Source organism: Amblyomma mixtum, chromosome 1 (genome assembly GCF_055824585.1).
Source record: "Amblyomma mixtum isolate Tamu chromosome 1, ASM5582458v1, whole genome shotgun sequence".
NCBI classification, from domain to species: domain Eukaryota; kingdom Metazoa; phylum Arthropoda; class Arachnida; order Ixodida; family Ixodidae; genus Amblyomma; species Amblyomma mixtum.
This window is the reverse complement of record NC_143012.1, coordinates 452,104-468,488: the sequence shown is the minus strand read 5'-3', so window position 1 is coordinate 468,488 and position 16,385 is coordinate 452,104. Positions and strand designations below refer to the sequence as shown.

Genomic DNA, 16,385 nt, shown 5'->3' with positions numbered 1-16,385 from the left:
AATTTTCGTTAGCAAAAGAGAGTGAACAGAGGAAAATCAAGAAAGTGAAGATGCAGTCTCTGTCTCTCTTGTTAGTGGGGTACCTCAGTGGTGCAAGAGAGGAGGTGTCAGGATGATGTTAACTGAATACTCATAATTGGGTATGCTTAAGTGAACCAAGACACCCTCCTCTACCCCTTGTCCCATGGCCTGGTCCAGGTGTCCTTGTAATGAGGGTGACATCTGCTGCACCTTCCTGCCATTCACTGCTACTCTTTGCCTGTAGTCACAAAAGTTGCTGTTAAAGGGACAGTGAGGAGAGCTCTATATTTTTTTTAAAGCAAAATCCGATAGTTCGGCATTTCATGGCTTTGTTGCCACTTGGCCGGCAGCGAAAGATGCATTTATTTCTAAGAAATTTGGATTCGAAGTTGAAAAAGTTTTTCCCGCCGCTCTGATTCAAACTTGGGATTCTCTTATGACGACATAGGACTAAGTGATGTGAAACATGACGTAACGCAGACTCCGTGATTTCTGGTGCCCAGCAGTGCGGCCTAGCAGCAGCTGAAAAGAAAGCTACCGCCGGGTGCACGTTGAAGGCATCTATCGGCTATTGCGGCCGTCGCTACTGTCACTTCGTTTACGTTTGCACCGGCGTTTTGCCAGCGTTACGATGGATCCCGCTCTCCAAGTCGTCAACGAAGTTCTCGCAAATAGACACCTTTAGCATACCGTGTACCTTGTTACCGTTAGCGGAATACCAGGAGCCCGCATACCACTGGTGAGCAGGCACTCTTTGGTCCTGATGCTGCAGGCGCGCGCTTAGCTGCCGGGTACGTGGCGCCATCTGGCGACGTCGAGATTTGCGCAAGCATTGGCTGTGCCTCAGTGATTCGTAGATCCTCGTGTCCTAGTGTTGCTAGAACCATTGGTTCTAGCAACACTGTTTTGTCCTATGACGTCATCGCGCTTGTACTTGCAAGTTTGGCCTGTGGCGGTGATACCTGTATTTCGGTTCTTGTTCTTTTCTACGTTACAAGAGCTTTGTTGTCAGTATGAGTGGTGTTTTTGTAATCAAGAGTTGGTATTCTGTCGATACAAGCCAACTTCAATTTCTCCTCAGTGACCCTTTAAAGAGTAAAAATGAATTAGACATAACACTGGTGAATATTTTATTCACTGCAAAAAAAAAAAAAGAATAATTCGCAGCACACTGCACTTTCCCTTAACATATGCAGCCTAAGGTCTGTCGACACTGCCCGTTTCAACACTTGATAGGGTGTCCTCCTTTATTTTTGGAGTTCTTCGATTCTTGTGGGCAATGATGCGTAGAGCGACTCTACAATAGCCAGGTCTCCACGAATGCGATTCCATTCAGCTTCCACTGCCACAATGTTTCTGGGTCCCTCGTGTCCGGATGTAGTCGAGCCAGATTAGCTTCCAAAATGCCCCAAATGAACTCAATTCAAACCCCGTGATGGCCACTCCAGCTGCGCAATGCTACTGCTGTTCAAATACTCCTGCACTACAGATGCAGTGTGTGCGGGGCACCCGTCATGCTGGAAATAAAAGCAGCCATCTGGGAAGAGTCTGTTCATTGCATATGGAAGAATTCTATCACAAATTTCTTTGAATGCTTCTGCTGTCAGCCTCCCTCGAATGCTGTACAGAGGGCCAAGACCTGCGCAGCTTATGGCACCCCGCACATTTACCAAGATGCGCCTGCTGGCATAAAAAATGAGGATGTTCTCGTCGTGACTGCCGAAAAAGGAAAATAAAAAGTTAATTTTGAAATGCGCAAAAACATGCACATGCCTATCTTATAGAGAACTGGCGACCCTCCAGATGCAGAGGCATTGATTCCAGCAAGTGGAGAACATGGACTCGTCACTGAATATCACTTGCTGCCATTGGTGCAATGTCCAGTTTCTGTGAGAATCATATCGTTTGTGATCACTACAATACATGCACGAAAACGGAGAAAGCCGCGGTCCACGTAGGTGGTTTAGCGGCGACCGTTTTCATCGAGCACTGTTTTCGTCAGTTAGCACCCAGGAACTGCGTGTGTTAGGCGAGCCACAACAGCAAAATTCTCGGCCTATGCAATGGCATCTCGCACAGCACGGTGCGTGTGCTGTCTCTAGTGTGTAGAAGGGTTGAAATGCGGGCCAGTTGGTACATTGTAAACTGAGAAAAAACCAGTCACACAAGACGACGGACAAGAAGAGTGTACACACCACAACGACTGGACTAACAACTGAAGTTTATTGGAAAATACATGGTCCGAGCAAGGCCAGCAGAGCATGCGCAACAGCATCATCACTAATCACTGCGCAAAAGAGACAAAGACAAGAAATCTAAACTATCGTGGACGATCTAAAAAAGCAAATTCTTTTTTAAGTAGGCGCACCGAAGTTGTGCTTATACAATCAGAGCCTAACAAACCGATATGATATGCCTCCAGTATTTCCCGCTCCTGTTTTCCCTTGCCTCTATGCTCTGCTGGCCTTGCTCGGACCATGTATTTTCCAATAAACTTCAGTTGTTAGTCCAGTCGTTGTGGTGTGTACACTCTTCTTGTCCGTCGTCTTGTGTGACTGGTTTTTTCTCAGTTTCTAGTGTGTAGTTTTGTTTTGCAGTGGCATTCGTGATCACATGGCATGAAGCATGGCGAGACCGATATGCGCCTCATCGAGAACACTGCGTTTGCTGTGGAATTACATTACACAGCCAGCGCTTTGTCGCCAAGTGTAGGCACTTTTTGATAGTATTAGAATGCACATTTGATAGTATTAGAACATCTGCATGATTTTTGGCAGCGACAGGGGACACGCTGACAGCACTGGCTAAGGCAACTTTCTGACTTTCTACAGTTGGCATCGGGAGCGCTTGACCTGCGAATAGTACCGTGTGGCCTGCTGCAGTCGGCGAAGCCATATCAATTTCGGAGTGGAATGACCTTATCACAGCCATGCCGTGGTGAAGCCTGCCGGGTGGTGGTGGTGGTGAAAACTTTTTAATAAACAACAGGAGAGTTTGCAGACCAAAATTGGCCGTTTACATAGGTGGAGTCCTTAGTCCGGGACCCCGCTGGACGAGGCCGCTACTCGCGCCCGTTGGACTAGAGCCCTTTGAGACTCCAGCCCCGAGCAGTTGAGCAGGGCTGCCTCCCATGCCTCTCGGGAAGGGGAAGGATTGGGGGGAAGGGAAGGATTTTTTTGACAGGCCCAAACCATGTGGAAGGTATCGGAAACTTCCCCACAGTGAGGGCAGCGCCCATCAATTTTGGGGTCGAAATGTTTCACTATTGCAGGACACAACAGAGTGTTGGTCTGCAAGCGCCTCAGAGTTCGCTCATCAGCTTTACTCAGGCCCTTAGCAGGGACCGGGAAAAGACGATGGCGTTCGCAATAGTCGTCCAGAATTTCTCTGAACCGCAGAAGCGGTTGCACAATCTCCGAGCCGGAAGAGCCTGGGTGAGGTGCCCGGTAGGTAAGCGCTCGGGCAGCCGCGTCCGCAGCCTCATTACCTCTAACGCCCTGATGGCCTGGAGTCCAAACTATGCGTTTGGGCGAAGGGTCCGATTCCCTCACTGCGCGCTTTAATATACTCCAGGCTAAAGGTGAAATCTCGCCAGCCAGGTAGTGTTGACAGGCTCGACGCGAATCTGTCACGATTACCTTCGAATTCAAGTCCGAGGCGGCAAGCGCAATGGCTACTTCCTCAGCCTGTGCTGAATTTCGAGCTCGAAAGGAGAGCCCGTTAACGCATTGATCCTGGTGAACTACTGCGGCCGTGTAGAATCCATTGGGCGACGGCCCTGCCACGTCAACGTAGTATACACCCTGTTTGGATCCGTGTTGGTGTTCGAGGGCCCGAGCGCGCGCCTCTCGTCTGCCTTCGTGTGTATGTGTGTCCATGTTGCGCGGGAGTGGAGGGACCCAGAGCTTGTGACGCCATAGCTCCGGAATCCGACACGTCTCCTCTGGAGTGCACTCGTGTTGGATGTGCAAGCGGTCTAGCAGGCGGCGCCCGGATGCCGTCTGCGAGAGTCGCGTATATTGGTTCACGAGGTGGGCCTCTCGTAACTCCTGGTAGGAGTTTATCACCCCCAACGCCGACAACTTAGCATTGGAGGTGGCCACTGGGAGGCCCAGTGCTCGCTTTGTAGCCTTTCTAACGATGGTGCCGATTCTTATTTCGTGTTGTTTCGTAGTGCGAAGGTAGGGAGCGGAGTAGAGGATCCTGCTGGTCACGAAGGCATGGGCGAGCCGAAGCGCGTCCCTGCCTCGCAACCCGCCGCGCTTGTTAGAAACGCGATGGATCATGCGTCCGACCTGTTCGCCTACGCGCTTGAGTTTGGCAATAGTGGATTCCGGGCTGAGCCTGTTATGGATGAACAGACCTAGTATGCGGAGCTCCCCGACCTCTTTGATAGGGCCTCCCGTCAGAGAGATTTGCAAACTCGTGTTGTCCTTAGGATCGGATCTGATGTGCAGAAGTTCCGATTTTGCGGGAGCACATTGGAGACCACAGCCGATAGCGTAGCTATCGGTTATGGTGGCGGCCCGCTGAAGGCGGTCCTCCATTTCCCCAAGGCTCCCTTCGGTAGTCCAAATTGTTATGTCGTCCGCGTATAGTGCGTGATGAATGCCTTCCACCCGGGCCAATTGGTGGGGAAGCTGCATCATGGCAATGTTGAAAAGAAGTGGCGACAAGACCGCCCCTTGGGGTGTACCCCGTGTACCCATCGTGTATGGTCCGTATTCGTCATCCTCAATCTTGAGGAAGGCCTGACGCTTCGAGAGAAAGTCTCTTACATATGTGAATGCCTTGCGCCCACAATCAGTGGTACTCAAGTTAGCCAAGATGCTGCTATGACGAACGTTGTCAAAGGCCCCCTTAAGATCGAGGGCAAGGATGGCCTTGTCGTTGTGGCGCATGGCAGTGGGTCGTATTATGTAGCGGTGTAACTGGAGGAGGACGTCCTGCGCAGACATATGCGGTCGGAACCCGAACATAGTGTCTGCAAAGAGGCCCTTGGTCTCTATGTGTGGAGAGAGGCGATCCCTAACCATCGTCTCCATAAGCTTGCCCACACAAGAGGTTAGTGAGATGGGCCTCAGGTTGTCGATATTCACTGGCTTGCCTGGCTTAGGGATGAAAGTGACCAAGGAGGTCTTCCATTCGGGAGGGAGTGGACGCCCGTCCCAAATCTGGTTAATGTACACTAGCAGGTGGAGGTAGGCCGAATCTGGGAGGTTGGCCAACAGATTGACTGTTATGCGATCCCGACCCGGAGCCGTACCTCGCCGCATTTTAGCTAAAGCCGCCTTAAGGTCGTGTAACTCAAAAGGGGCATCAATGTCGGGATTCGGCTTTCCCGCGTACTCGTACTCGGGCCCAACTGGGTCCTCTATGCGGCAGAGATATCTGTCGCACAGGGTGTCCGCGAGTTGAGCCGTTGTACCTTGGGAGTCACGCCCACCTGCAACACGGTCTATAAAGAAGACACGGCACGCATCTGCAGGCATTTTGGCAGCAACAGGGGACATGCTGACAGCTCCGGCTAAGGCAACTTTCTGACTTTCTACAGGTCAGTCTTCTTTTTCTTGTGCCGTTGAGCGGATTTCTTGTGCGTGTGTTCTCTGTTGCTGCCAGAAAATTGTGCTGTGATGGGTGATGATTTGGTATGCTTGACGTGTTCAACAGAAATTGATAAGGATGAATCCTACCTGAAGTGTAATGAGTGCAATTATGTCTATCACTTGGGGAAATGCACTGGTATCGCCGAAGACCAGTTTAACGGCATGAGGGAAATGACAAAAAAAGTCAAGGCGATGCCAGACGTGCCGAGTAAGGCGATAACGGGGTACATCGAAGAAAGCTAGTTCCTCAGAGGCTGCAGAGGAGACAAACAAAATGTCCCACATTAGTCTAGCTCTTGTGGATATACAGCAAAAACTTGCAACCCTTCTGAGCCTGAAGAGCACCGATGAAAACATTGAACAAGCTGTGCAATTAATGTCTGACAAATACGATCAGATTCTGGAGGACACAGCACGTCATGAAACAGAGATCAAGGAAATTAAAAATAGGGTTGAAAAACTTGAACAGCAGGACACAGTGGGAGTGCAAACTATGCAAGAACAGCTAAATGACCTTGAATGGAGGAACCGTAAGCAAAACCTAGAGTTTCACGGAGTCGCAGAGAGTGAACAGGAAAATCTGCTTGACAAAATCAACGCTCTAACCGAGACAATAGATGTTCCAGAGTCAGCCAAGCATAAAGTAGGAGCCATTCACCGCCTTACGGCCAAGCCCGGTAGGGTTCCTGGCATTATACTCCGCTCCGCCAGACAAGATGCACGAGAAGAATGGTTTGAGAAGAGGCGTGCCTCAAGTACCCACTCATCGTAGGTTTACATACAAGAAAACTTGACAAAGCACTCACGGGAACTACTTTTTGAAGCGAAAAAATGGGCCAAAGAGCACGATATGTGTGGCACAGAAATGCTAGGATTTTTCTACGGTGCAGAGACGGAGAGCGTGCATGGCGCATCCAGGCTTTGAACGAACTTGACGAAGTTGCAAGAACCGACCTTCGATAGTTCCATGTCTGTGCTTTTATTTTGTTTTCCTCAGATTCTGCCATGGATACACAATATGTTTCTCTGAATAACTTTCACACTTTTGTAGGCAAAGACTTTCACTCGGCCTTTAAAATATTTCATGCTAACATGCAATCTGCTCGAAATAAAAGCACGCCACTCGAGGTTCTGCTCAGTCAAATTAAGACCCAGTTCAATATACTTATGTTGACAGAAACATGATATTGCGACAATGATGAGGCACTTTGTATCCAGGAATATCAGGCATGTAATCTTAACCGCAGTTACGGCAGAGAAGGCTGTGTTTCCATGATGATAAGGAAGGACATAAAATACGAATTGCTGTCAGCTTTCACAGAATCAACAAGAGATTTTGGTATTATCTTTGCGCTGCAACAAGATGGTTCTTGCTGTGGTATGTATACCCCCCGAAGGAAACTTGCCAGTTTCCTTCGATTTCCTTGAGTCTCTTTTTTCTTATGTTAATGACTGTGAACTTGGCCTTGTTTGCGGGGGGAGACCTCAACCTAAATATGCTTGAAACAACTTCAGGTCGTATCAAAGAATTTATTCTGTTGCTTGAAGCACAAAATATAAGAAACACTATACACCTTGCAACACGTATTACGTCCAGTTCGACAACATTGCTTGACTTATTCTTAACTAAATTACACAGCCAATAAAACTAAATCGGGTGTCCTTGTGTGCGATCTCAGTGATCATCTTCCTATTTTTATGTGTGTAACTTCTAGATAAGAAAAAAAAAGTAAATCGCATAGTTACCTACCAGCAAACTTTACCATCGCAACTAGACTGATTTCGGGATGAAATAAATAAGGTGGACTGGTCACACGTTCTAGAATCAGATGATCCTAATGTCTTCTTCTGCTTATTCACTGATAGGTTCAATAAGCTTTACAGAAAGCATTTTCCTTTCCGAACTATTGGTGTGTCTAAGAAGATCAGGAAACCTTGGATAAATGATTACCTATTGTGTGAAATTCGAGTTAAGAGTGACTTGTTCCATAGGTTTATACAGACCCCAGATATGGCTAAGCTGAAAGAATTTAAACACTATAGAAATTGTATTAATGGAGAAATCAAGAAAGCTAAAAGTGCCTATTTCGAAAACTCTTAACGCAGTCAAGCATGACTGCCAGTCTACTTAGCGAAAACTCAACGATGCTCTTGGCCGTTCACCTGTTTCGGGCTCGGTTAGTAAGCTGAAGATAAATGGTGCGAGGCCATGCCTTAGCGGATGCATTCAACGACAACTTTGCTAATTTACCTGTACCAGCATTACCTAATCGTGATCATGCAAAGTCCCTCAATAAAGAAAATCCTAGCAGTATTTTCCTGAATCCTGTTACCCCCAAGGAAGTGTACTTAACAATGATGCAACTAAGAAATTCAACCAGTTGTGATGTCCATGACATGAAAATCAAGCCCGTAAAGTATGTCCTCGATGTTATATCACCCATCCTGTCATATATTTTTAATTTGTGCATAAGCTCTGGAGTTTTTCCTAACGACACGGAAATAGCAAAAGTAAGGGCTATACATAAGAAAGGTGATCATAACAATCTTAATAATTATCACCCAGTTTCTATTCTTCCCGTGTTTTCTAAAGGGTTAGAAAAGTTTATTCTAATGCGCTTTGAAACCTTTTTTGAAAAAATGAACAGTATAATTGATTCCCAGTACGGTTTTCGGAAATTTCGATTTACACAATTTGCCTTGCTTGACCAAAAAGAATACGTTTTAGCCGATATAGATAGCAAAAGGTATGTAGTAGGCATATTTCTGGATTTTACAAAGGCATTTGACTATCTCAACCGAAATCTCCATTTCGAAAAAAATAAAAAATTACGGTGTTCGCGGGCTACCATTAGAGCTAATTAAATCATACCTCTCAAATGGAGTGCAATATGTTGAGCTAAATGATTATTCTTCAGGCGTGACTTGTACTAAATCAAAAGTCCCGCAAGGAAGTATCTTGGGACCATTTTTATTTAATATATACTTAAATGACATTGTGAATGTGGATAAGCAGACTAAGTTCGTCATCTATGCCGATGACACTAGCATTTTTTGTACTTCCGATAAATGTACAGAATTGTTTAGCACTGCAAACTGTGTTAGCTAAAGTAAGTGATTGGGCAAAATACAATGGACTAATAATTAATAACTTGAAATCAAAAGTGATAGTTTTCCGCGTGAAATCAAGACTAGTGCCATCTGAGTTAAGACAAATTAAATGGTTCGGAGATTTCGGAGATAGATGTCGTCGACGAATTTAAAACGCTAGGGTTTATTTTTACAGAAACGATGTCCTGGAACAGGCACACAGAATATATAGCTTCAAAAATCGCATGTGTAGTTGGGATTCTCCACAGAAACCAATATTTCCTACCGAAAAATGTTATGATGCTTCTATACAACTCGCCTTTTCTGTTTTACTTAAATTACTGCATACTCGTGTGGGGAACGACCACAATGACCGGTATGCAGAAACTTAGCAGACTACAGAGTAAGGCAGTTAGAATCATTACACACTCTGCACATGATTCTAATGTACAACCATTATTCCACAAGCTTGGCCTATTACACATTAAAGAGATGTATAATTACAACCTGTGTCTCGCATTAATTCGAGAAAGGAGACAAAATAACAATATCCTAAAAAAATTAGCACAACTAGCCATTAGAAGTTTGTCAGGTCACTTCACAAGAAAGCCCAATACTGGAAAGTTAGTTCCTGCAGAACAAATTACACTGCACAAACCCTAAAACACCGCATTCCTTCGGTCTTAAACACCTATTTGTCTAAAGATGTAGACTTTTTAGCGCTGAATTCTAGGCAGCTTAAAGCATATTTTTCTTCAATAAAACGGAAACTGTATGTAACCGCAGTTGATATTGTATAATTTATAAACAGATGTGTTGTTAATCATTGAAATCTGATGTATTCCTTTCTCGGTAACCATGTTCAAAAGCAAGTGCACTGCTATATCGAATGGTGAGTCATCATTTGTGATGACGTAAAGTTACTTTCCTTAGATTTGTTTAGTATCATGTTTTGTTGCCATGTATTGTTACCATAGGCATTTGTACTTTTTACCGTGTCAAAACTACTGTTCTTCTGATATGCTTTTCTTGTTTAGTGTTTTGCTGTCAAGTGCCACCAGTCGTTTTCATGAAGGGGGGCGGGGATCAGTCAAGCTGCAGTTGCAGCTTTTAGCCCCATCTCCCCCCATCTTTTTTGATGGAAAATAAAGTTTATCTTAATCTTCTTTCTATTCGTCTGTTGCAATGGGTTTTGCAATAAAATATTTTATATTTGCACACCTCTAGTAAAAAGTACTTTCATGATACTTACGAATGCCATGAAACTTTTGTTTTGAAGCACACTTGATAAATATAGTACAAGAAAGCCTTTCACTAAAATGAAGGTTTAATATTTACATCGCAGTTTTACAAACAGGACTATTGTTTTGATATGTTTCGGCAAAAGCATAAACTGGTATTCCTCCACAAAGGCAAAAATACTATATCCAAGTATCCGTCCACATAGGAAAATAGAAGAAATATATACTGTTGTTGTCCTGGAAGTCAAACGGCAGGGAAGGCACATGGCATTACACATTTCTGTTTGGAAACAGGGTTAAATACTCAGTACAGTGTACCGGTTTTGCTACACGAGCATATCACATTGCAGAGTAAGCACAAATGACATGGTTATCTTCAAGGATAAACCTTCTACCAACTAATCATCAGCAGAGAGGCAAATAAAGCAATACTTATATTAAATTAAGTATTTTGTTCAATTTCTTCCAAAGGCAGCAAAAGGCAACCTTACAGTTTCCTTTTCCTACTCACAATATCCTAGCGAGTTCAAAACATTTCGTACTTGCCCATCGTAATGAGCACTATCAAAGCTCGTGAAGATGCATCGGTTAAATTCACTTCATTGGGAACACTTTAAAGCATGGGATAGTTGGCATAGTTCAGGAGATTGCATCTATTTCACTAAGAGCAGACAACAAGTCAATCACACACAAGCAACCAGAAGCCGACAAATAGTAAGCTCTCCCATAAACCTCGTATATGCATTTCTACACACTAGCCCTGATGCGTACAGTACTGGCTACAAAAGGACGCACCATGATAAACGAATCCAATGCACAGACCCACAGGCAAGTGCCAAGGGCTGTCTTTTTCTTTGGCAGCATGGTACTATGCATTTTGTATGCTAAAGAAAGTATTTGAAATGATTGCTGGCAACATAGTTAAAGATCAGTCATGTATTTGAACCGCTCTCGCATCTTACATCAGTTCACGCTCTCCTCAATCTAGATATTTCACCCAACACAATAGACGACATTGCAAGGCAACATCAAAACGCACAATGTTTTTAGGCGCATAAGTAGAAATATGCAACAACTCTACAAAATAACAACCACTCAAAAGCTTTGATTCAATGACACCTACTATTAGCCCAAAACATCATCACCATACAAGGGAGACAATTATAAATACACAAAAGCTCACAAGGCACTCTATATACACACACATGTACACCACAAAAACTTGTGCATATTTACAAGCATTGTATTGCAAAACCAAACAGGAACGTCTGGGAGTGAAGAAGAAATAAACCTGAGAACAAGTGACAAAGCTACTTGGCACATGGGTTCTGAATTCGTTTGTGCGTTGACAAAAAGGAAACGCAGGAAGTCGAAAATCTGCGCAATTTCCTTTTTTTCCCCTTCAATTACATTTGTGCATTCTTGCACACCCCGCTCTCTATATTTACACGCACATAACAACGACACTAAAACTGTCATTGCTTCCGAGCACTGACAGCAAACTGCACTAGCTAAGTGCTGTCGCAGCAGTGGCCTCGGCTCCAGCACCTGTATTGCACTCAATTGTGGGGCCTTGTGTAGAGTACAAGTTTTGAAAAAGAATGACACCTTCACAAAACATCTGAGCACTGTCTCTCTCCTACGGCCTTCAGGTGACAATGGCGCAGACTTTGGAGGACAATGCTTTGGCTTTTGTCAGCAACGCCTCTGCTACATGTGGTGAAGCATGTCTCAGCATGTGGCCAGCCTAAGGAAGCCAGCGGAGAGGCTTGACAGTGGGCAGCCATCTTGAGAACACACGCTGTCACAAAGCAGCAAACACACCTATGCCTCCGATTCTTCTTTAGGCGGCATCACCACTACGCGCGGTATCCTCAAGATGTACTCAGCCTCCTCGAAAAATTGCTGCAAATAAAAAAGCATGGAAGCAAAAAGTTTACAGAAATTCAACACATTCTGCACCATTCCCAAATTTCAAACCCCACGCTTTCGGACAATTGCACAAGGTCACAACATGAGACACGACCTTCATGTCAGCTAGCAGCAGTCAAAAAAGCAGTAATTAAAATCCTGCAGGTGACAGAAGATTAGATCATGACCTCCAGTGTTGTATGCTTCAGAGCTGCAGCAAAAAATAGAAGGCAAGTAGTTTTTTGCATGAGTCAGAAATAATCATGAATGTCATAGCATTAAAGGTGCACTAATGAGGAATCTGAACTCCTCTTTTTACTGCAGGAACTCGATCTACATGTTCTGAGCATTTTTAGAAACTTCAAATTATAGTCCTGTGTGGCCGATTTCCCTAATTTAAATCGAATTAAATGTCCGGCTCCTGCCTCTTTTTGAACTAAAAAGACTAAAATGTGGAGTGCCTCTCGGGTAGTTGCGAATTTAAGTGAATAGAGGAAAATATGAACAAATAGAGGCACAAAGGAGCAAATAGAGGTGATGAGTGGCAAGGAGGCATCAATACTTTCGCATTACTCCAATGCAGGTTGCCGCAGCGATCTCCATTTTTTGTTAGTTTTTTTTAGGTTTTGGTTAACAAATGGATCCAGTCAGAGATTATATAGCTGCAAATTACGCCCACGGAGATAAAAATACGCGTGGACTCTTTGCTTTCACCGATCGCTACGTATCACTCCGCCAATGGCAGAGCGGGCAAGCTACCACGGGACTGGCTGAAAGGTTGGGTGACTCCTACCGTCAGCGGTGAGTTCAAAAACAGGCGGGAGCCGGGAAGTTTAATCAGATTTAAATTAGGGAAATTGGTCGCACAGGGCAATAGTTCGAAGTTTCTAAAAATGCTTAGAACGTGTAGATCAAGTTCCCGTGGTAAAAAGACGAGGTCAGATTCCTCTTTAGTGCACCTTCAAAGGTCCCATTCTCAAGAAAAGCTGGGGTCTGTCTGGGTGATGGAAAAAAGTGGTAAGGTTTTAACATAGCTAAACCGATTTAGACATGCGAATTCACGAGTTTGGCCTGTTTGGCTCATGGTTTTGCCTTCCTGGGTCATCAGCATGTCTGGCGACGATATTAAACTCAGATTAAGCTCTGATCGAGGCTAAGCTTATCTCATCTGTGTGCACCGCAGATGAAAGTTGATGAAGACAACGGCATGCAATGCAGAGCGCATGAGTATGTTGCAGTTTAACACTACGCATGTTCGACTGCAGTGATAGCCGAGTGCTCTAGTACAGCAGCCAGCGAAAGTGATCTGTTCGTGCCACCATGGGCTCAAAGCTCAATCGCGGCAATAATTATTTTATTTCTGCATGGGCTGTTGCCATGCTAGGCTTTGCCAAGGTCACCTTCGAGGTCAAGCTTCACACAAACTCGGTGAGCCAGTCGGACTACGCGAAGTGGTGCTTTCGCACTAAAAGCAGGTGCCCCACGTAGCACGGTGGCAATCACAATAATGATCGGTGGAGAGGAGTCAGGTGACCTCGTGCCTGGTTGAGAGGCGTGGAGAGCAACCTGGGTCTCATAAGCGCCACCAGCGGCTGTGTTTGAAACGACCACCTGCTGGAGCAGTGGCACACTGCTGCACCACTGTGCCAGTCATGCTAATGTGAGGACTCCCCACGATCTATGAATATGGCACGTTTCAAAACACCTCCACTGAAAACAGTGACCGCTGCCCTTCGGGTCGCCAGTTGGGCATGCTGCCTCTACACCACTGAGGAGCGTCGTTCACAGGAGGAATCTAACTAAAAATGCTACCCCATTGTAATCTTAATAAAGGGGTTGAGGCACCATGTTTTGAAGCTATAAAAAGCTTGTTATGGGCTTCCTCTGTATTTTCGCCCATGGCCAAGTATTGGAATACTTCAATTCAGCTCTAAAGAGTTCTTAACATGTTTACTGCACTGTGGGTCATGTCGTGTATTCTGGCTGTGCAGCAATGAATAGGGAGTCATGCGATAAATTCGTGGGTCAATTCTGACTTATCAAAGAGCCTGCAGAAAGTGCACGCGCCATGTCTCTGATGCCATTTATTGGCGGTTTCAAGAAGTTGGCTTCACTGTCGCTCTCTGTGCATTGTAGCTATGCACTGTCACAACACACTCAAGAAAATTAAATGTGGCTCACCGGTGGGCACGCCGCACAGGGATTAGGGCTCCAAAAATCGCTGCCACAGTGAACGTGTTAAGTGCCCTTTCTCACGATCGAGACCCATTGCTAGAGTGATAGTTGGCGATGTATAAACTTGGGAATGATATCAGTGAATATTATTGATAAAACTGCATAGTAACATGACATACTATGAACGGCAAAACACGACATCAGCCAGGTGCTATGGTGATGACTCGGCAGTCGGTGGGCTGATTGGAAAATACGTACGCATATACTCGCGTAATGAACCCACTTTTTTTCCCGAAAAATTGACTTCAAGTTGGGGGGGGGGGGGGTTCATTATACGGGAAAAATTTCTTTCCGAAATTTTTCGGGCGATTAAATTTCATATCACAACATGGATAAAAAATGCAATCGCAGCCTTACCTCTGTAGAAAAACCACGGATGTGATGTGAACTGAACAAAAAATTTATTTCACACACTGCTTGGCTGTCTTGCATTGTCACTCGGCCTCGCTCTCCTAGTCTAGGCTTTCGCTCGCGTCGCTCGCAACTTCGTCGTCGTCATTGTCCCACAACGCGTCATCTTCTGTGCCGTCTAAGCAGTTTGAGATTCCAGTTTTCTTGAAGCTGCGGATGATCACCTCGGGGGTAATTAAATTCCACGCTTCCAAAATTCATCGATCGGCAAAGCATGTTGATGGTTGGCCTTTGTATCTTGCAAGTCGGTGTCAGGTCGTGGTTGCCCGCTGCCATCCACTCAGCGTACAGCCGCCGCACGTTGTCCTTAAATGGTTTGTTAACAGAGACGTCAAGTGGCTGCAGCACTGAGGTTAGGCCACCCGGAATTATGGCGATGTCTGTTCGCAGCTCGCTCATTCGGCGCCGGACGTCTTTGTCTAAATGGCCACGAAAACTATCTAAGACAAGGAGCGACGGCAGAAGAAGGGCCCCTGGTCGCCGTCCCCAGACTGTCTTGAGCCAGTTGACCATCAGTTGTGCCGACATCCACCCTTTCTCTTGGGCACGAATGTGAATCCCAGATGGGAAGGTGCCTTTTGGAAGAGTTTTCCTCTTAAATATAACGAACCGTGGCTTTTCCTGCCGTCCGCCGTTACAGCGAGCATTACGGTGCACCGCTGTTTCTCGGCGCCCGTTGTCCTCACGTGCACGCTTTCTGCACCTTTCAGGTCCACAGTGCTGTTCCGCGGCATATCAAAGTTTATCGCCGTTTGGTCGGCATTCCCAATCTGTGAGAGCAGGAACTTCTTCTCCTCCCAGATACGTATCACAAAGCAATGAAAGTCGTGCACTTTGTCCTCACAGTCCACTGGCAGCCGCTGACATCGCGTCGTACGCCTTCTAAGGCATAGCCCGTTTTGAAGCATAAAACGAGTTGTCCAACCACTGCTGACTTTAAATTCGAGAACAGAAATGCCGTGACTCCTTGCAGTGGCTCACGTGTGGCTCTGAATGAGCTCGTGAGATACGGCACATCCTTCGTTGCGCAGCCTCTTCACATAGTTCAGCACTTCTTCCTCCACGTGAGGGAACTTCCTTTGTTTGGGCCCTCGAAATGCGCGCCGATCTTTTCCGGTAGCCCTCAGTTAGTCCTCTTGTTTACACCAGTAGCGCACACGCGCACCGGGTCGACATTGAAGAGTCGCCCGGCTGCGCAGTTGCCGCACTCCAAGGTATGCTCCACGACTTTTACCTTGAAACCCGCCGTGTAGCTGGTGTAACGACCCATCACCACAACGCACAAGTCAAAGCACACAGACCACTCACACGCAGCTCCAGCAATATGGCGGGTGGCTGACGTCCAAATGCGTTGTCTTTACTTCGTTTTGCTGCTGCTGCGCACAAACGGCGCTATGAACAAGGTTTTGTTTTGCGTTTGACAGATGGCGCTAAGCAAGCAGATCATTTAGGATCATCATCATCCTCGTCAAAAGCGCGCGGTCACCAAGTTTCGTTTCCCCGTCACCTGCGCTCGTGTCTCCGGCATTTCTCTTGCATTAGGCAATAATAATCATGCGGTTATGGTAAAAGAAAGATGCGGAAATTACCACTCTCACTAGGAGGTTACCCGAGCTGTGAGCGAAGGGAAGAAAAGCCGCAGTGAAGGGCTACCCCGCCGGCGTATCTCGCATTAAAAGAAGCTGGCTGCATCACGTCGTGATCTGTCGACTTTGTTATCGTCAGCAGTGCCGGCCAATCGCGCCGAGATAACGCGAGCATGCTCCAATATGGCCCTGAAGATCAGCACGCAGCTTTTACGCGAGAAAAAAATCTCATATTTCGAGGTGAAAAGTAGGGGGGGGATTCATTATGCGAGTGGGTTCATTAT

At 45.9% G+C, this 16,385-nt stretch overlaps 1 protein-coding gene across 2 annotated transcripts in view; it reads right to left on the bottom strand.

The window, feature by feature from the left end:
- Nucleotides 1-10,026: 10,026 nt before the first annotated feature.
- rictor (rapamycin-insensitive companion of Tor) overlaps nucleotides 10,027-16,385 on the bottom strand; it is a 149,900-nt gene continuing 143,541 nt past the window's right edge. For both annotated transcript variants that reach the window (XM_089587658.1, XM_089587669.1), the window contains exon 27: nucleotides 10,027-11,863. In XM_089587658.1, the coding sequence (XP_089443784.1) occupies nucleotides 11,783-11,863 (81 nt within the window). In that variant the 3' untranslated portion in view covers nucleotides 10,027-11,782. The remainder of the gene's footprint in view (nucleotides 11,864-16,385) is intronic.